The sequence below is a fragment of the Panicum virgatum genome, chromosome 4K (genome assembly GCF_016808335.1).
Source record: "Panicum virgatum strain AP13 chromosome 4K, P.virgatum_v5, whole genome shotgun sequence".
Lineage (NCBI taxonomy): Eukaryota > Viridiplantae > Streptophyta > Magnoliopsida > Poales > Poaceae > Panicum > Panicum virgatum.
The window spans coordinates 39540127-39544398 of record NC_053139.1 but is presented as its reverse complement, the minus strand read 5'-3'; the positions used below and the strand labels follow the sequence as shown (position 1 = coordinate 39544398).

The window sequence follows — 4272 nt, the reverse complement described above, 5'->3', positions numbered from 1 at the left end:
CTGAGCTGGCTGGTGTGGACGGGGGAGGGAAAGGGCGTGCTTGGCGTGGACCGGACCGGAGGTAGAAGACGATCCATGAGACGAACCTGGATGGGCTTCAGACCTTCAGTTCAAAGTGTTTAGCTTTACTTGCTGACAGAAAAATCAGTTCGCGAGAGCATGAGGGGGAAAGGCATTGCCGATATGCATGCACACCACTAAACCTGGAGAACATAGCGCCTAGATCACACGTGCCCGGCCGCTTTGATTGGGGGGGAACCATGGGGTACCATACGAGTTGGATTGTACTTTGAATGTTTATCTATGGTCCCTAGCTTGGAAGTGTCCATTTTTAGAATGCTTGTTTGCTCACCTTGTAATGATGGTTGTTCTTTTGTTTAATAACTTTAACTTTCAGATTCTGTTTCTTTTTTTTTCTCATGGATAACAAACAATTGCGCGTAGAATATATGCAGTAAAAGCATTGTGCTCTGCGCACCGAGAAGGTGACTACAGAAACCGGACGAGGCTCCTCTGCAGTATTTTCAGAGGAACTGTCTCTAAGAAAAACCTAAATGCATAACTGAAAAATGTGTGGCGAAACTGTGAAAGCATGGCCCACGAGTACGTGGGCAACAAGTCTAGTATTTTTTTTACTATGTAAAAGCGGGCCCCAAAACAATTGTGCTACACTCATTCTATCACCATCAATTCAATGGAACAGTGTGCTGCCTAGCTAAAACCTCAGTCATTAGGGTGTGTGTGTGTGGGGAACAAGTTGCTGCTGGCGGCTTAAAACTATAGTGTCCGGATCAGTGGGTTGACTAAGTGTTTATTTCGAAGCTGATACCACGGCGTGCAGGTAAATCCCACCCGATCTGCAGTCCTCGATGCAAACAAAGCCTCGTTGGGGACTGTCAAAGCTCTGCCACTCCGAGTGTGTGATGCTATGCTATTCCGTCCGTTCTGAAATATAAAATATTTTTATTTTGTACTAATAAGTTAAGTAGTGTAAATTTAACCATACTTACTTATAGAGAAGAATATTAGTATCTAACATATCAAATATGTATAAAAATATATTTTATAACAAATCTAATTATTCTTACCGGACATTCAAATATTATCAATTCTTTTCAATAGATGTGATCAACTTTACAATAGTTTGACTTTGAACAAACCAAAGTACTACATTTTGGAATGGAGCGATTACATTTGATTGCTATACGAACTCGAAAATTCTTCTGTAACGGAAATCCTACTGTAATGTGAATCTGATCACTTTGCGTTACTGCAGAGGAACCGGTTCCGAATACGATCACGAAGTACTAGTTATGTCGACCCCCTAGAAGGGCGAAGCGTGGAGCCGTACCAAAGCGGGTCTCGTTAGACTTGCGTATGGGCTCCCGGTTTTCTGTAAACGTTTCCGCGGCCGAGCTGCTGTAGAGTAACGGGGAGCGGAACGCCGCAGGGAACGGGCGAGCGGGAGCGTTACAGAGACAGGTAGGCCGGGGGAGCGCGCGATCCCGGCCCTGCGCCGCGCGCGACACGTTACCCCGGCGCGGAGGACGGTGTCGCGCGTCCGCGCCGCGCCTCCTCGGCGCGCTCCACCTGTCCCCGCCGTCACGAGGGCTCCCATGCCACTCCTCCGGCTCTCCGGCGCAAGGATACAACTAGGCAGAGCGGGCGCAAGGATACAACTAGGCAGAGCGGGAGCAAAGTGCAAGAGGAACAGACGCACCAAACCTGCAAAGCCACTGCTCACCTCTCTCTCTCTCTCTCTCCCGGCGGGTTGCTATCCTATTCTTCTTCTAGATCCAAGAAGGGGAGGGAGGCAGGAAGGTGTGGAGCTGTAGGAGCACTGTAGAGAGCCAGTGGCAGATTTGGATTTTGGGGGGAGGGAAGGGAGGGGTACGTGCATGGCCAGCAGCAAGTGGTGGGAGCAGGCGGCGGCACTGGACTTCCCGCCGCCGCAGCACCAGCACCAGCACCAGGCGGTGGCCATGGCGCCGGCGCTGACCACGGCGCCGGCTCCCGCGGCGACGGGCGCGGCGGCAGGCGCCTCGCCGGAGGGCAAGCAGCAGCAGCAGCAGCCGGGCGCCATCGTGCCGCTGCGGAGGCCGCGGGGCCGGCCGCTGGGGTCCAAGAACAAGCCCAAGCCGCCGGTGATCATCACGCGCGACAGCCCCGACGCGCTCCACTCGCACGTCCTCGAGGTGGCGCCGGGCGCCGACGTCTCCGCCTGCGTCGCCGAGTACGCGCGCCGCCGGGGCCGCGGCGTCTGTGTCCTCGGCGCGTCGGGCGCCGTCGGGGACGTCGCCGTGCGCGGCGCCGCGGCGCCGCTCCGCGGCCGCTTCGAGCTCCTCTCCGTCACCGGGACCGTGCTCCCGCCCCCGGCGCCGCCCGAGGCGTCGGGGCTCGCCGTGCTGCTCTCCGCCGGCCAGGGCCAGGTCGTCGGCGGCTGCGTCGTGGGGCCCCTCGTCGCCGCCGGTCCCGTCACCATCTTCGCCGCCACCTTCGCCAACGCCGTCTACGAGCGCCTCCCGCTCCCCGACGCCCCCGACGTCGACGTCAAGCCCGACCTCTCCACCGCCACCTCGGCGGGGCAAGAAGTACAGCCGCATCAACTGCCATTGGCGACCTCCCAGCAGCAACCTCCGCCCATGGGCGCCGGCTACGCCGACCACCGTTCGCCGCCGTACCCGTGGGGAGGCGGCGTATGAGCAGCCGGCGCACCATCCTTCGCGGCGTTCTTGGTTTTCTTGGCCCTAACATTGACTAGGGGACTAGGTTTTTTGTCAAGGTGATATCTGGGCTGATACTGCATGCAGCATGCAAGGAATTGATTCATCGGTGCCTTTCTTGGGCTCTTGTAATTTTTTTCTGCTTCGATTTGTGATTTTGTTGTGGGAAAAAATGGAGTGATTTGACCACAAGGAGCCAAAGCTTTTGTGAATCGAGCATTATTAGATCAGCATATGGTGCCTGCTGCCAGTATACATCAGGCAGGCCAGCCAAGTGCTTTAATTGTGTGGTTAATTGAGGTTAGTGTTCTTGTTCATTGGAGATCGATTGATATCTAGGCAAATCAATGGAACTCCTTCATGTGATTAAATGCTTTAAGTTGCGTCGCTACCCCAGTACACTGAATGATTGAATTCCATTTGGGCCTTTTATTTATGCTTCCAGTGAACATTTCTGCTTTTAGACTATTTTTGGACCAAATGCATTTGATAAATCGTGACATGTAAGGTTCTCCAAGTTCTTAATTTGGTTTTGCTATTTTCTTGCTACATGTGTATGATCTTTCATTTGCTATGATCTTTCCATTCTGCTATGATATGATCTTGCCCTTGCTGCAGACCTGCAGTGCAGTCTGTGATTGGTTTCGAAAAATGCATGAACTCCTCTAGCTCAGATCCTAGTTCGCATGCTAGGTTGCTACTACATGTATGTATCCTGCAGATATAACATTTTAGGCCCTTTTAAAAGAAAAATGTGTTAGTTTCATGAATTCTAGGGTTCTGTACAAGATCGAATTCAAGTTGTTCATGCCTAGTCTTGAATAGACCTGGGCATGGGCCGCCCGACCCGAAGAACCCGGACCGACCCGCCCGAAAAAAACCCGACCCGACCCGGCCCGAGGAACACGGCGGGCGGGTCCGGGCCATGATTTCAGCCCGGTGAAAAATTCGGGTCGGGTGCGGGCTGAAAATTAAACCTGCGGGCCGGCCCGACGGCCCGGTCAAGTGGACTGCATGTTGCTGCAACTATTATCTTATTTATTTATGCCATTTGCCATTTTATTTTATCACATCTGTGATCTGTGTGAACTATTGTCTGTGGTGCATGTGTTGTATAGTTGTTGTTGTTTTATCAAAATTGTGATGTTCGGATCATGTAATATTTAAATTAGTCATGCATGTACGATTGTTGCTGCTGGTTTCTGGGATCATGTGGGTGACCGTCGGGTCAGCGGGTCGGCCCGCGGGCCGTCGGGTCGGGCTGCGGGCGGGCTCGGGCCAACATTTTAGGGTTTTCGCCGGGCCACGGGCGGGCTCGGGCCATGAGTTTTTCTACCGGGTTTTTTTCGGCCCGACCCGAACCCGACCCGACCCGAGAAATGCCCAGGTATAGTCTTGAACGAGAGAGAGAGGCGTGCAGACGGCGCAGATCGTCGGCCTGAGGCGGTGTTGAAGAGGTGGAGGCCTGGTGCGCTATGGCTCCGATGGCGGCGAGGAACTCGGAGTCGGCGAGCAGTGGATCCGGCGGCGGAGACGGTCGTCGTGCGAA

The 4272-nt window shown here is 53.8% G+C and overlaps 1 protein-coding gene across 1 annotated transcript; it reads left to right on the top strand.

Annotated features, from left to right (window-relative positions):
* The first annotated feature begins 1582 nt into the window (after positions 1–1582).
* LOC120703962 (AT-hook motif nuclear-localized protein 27-like) lies at positions 1583–3155 on the top strand. Its single transcript, XM_039988187.1, has one exon. It carries the CDS (start codon positions 1899–1901, stop codon positions 2700–2702), a length of 804 nt encoding a protein of 267 aa, XP_039844121.1. The 5' UTR covers positions 1583–1898; the 3' UTR covers positions 2703–3155.
* Positions 3156–4272: the final 1117 nt, after the last annotated feature.

Bases quoted from the DNA above. Each gene is read 5' to 3' on its own strand.
- LOC120703962 (XM_039988187.1), top strand. From the start codon at position 1,899: ATGGCCAGCAGCAAGTGGTGGGAGCAGGCGGCGGCACTGGACTTCCCG.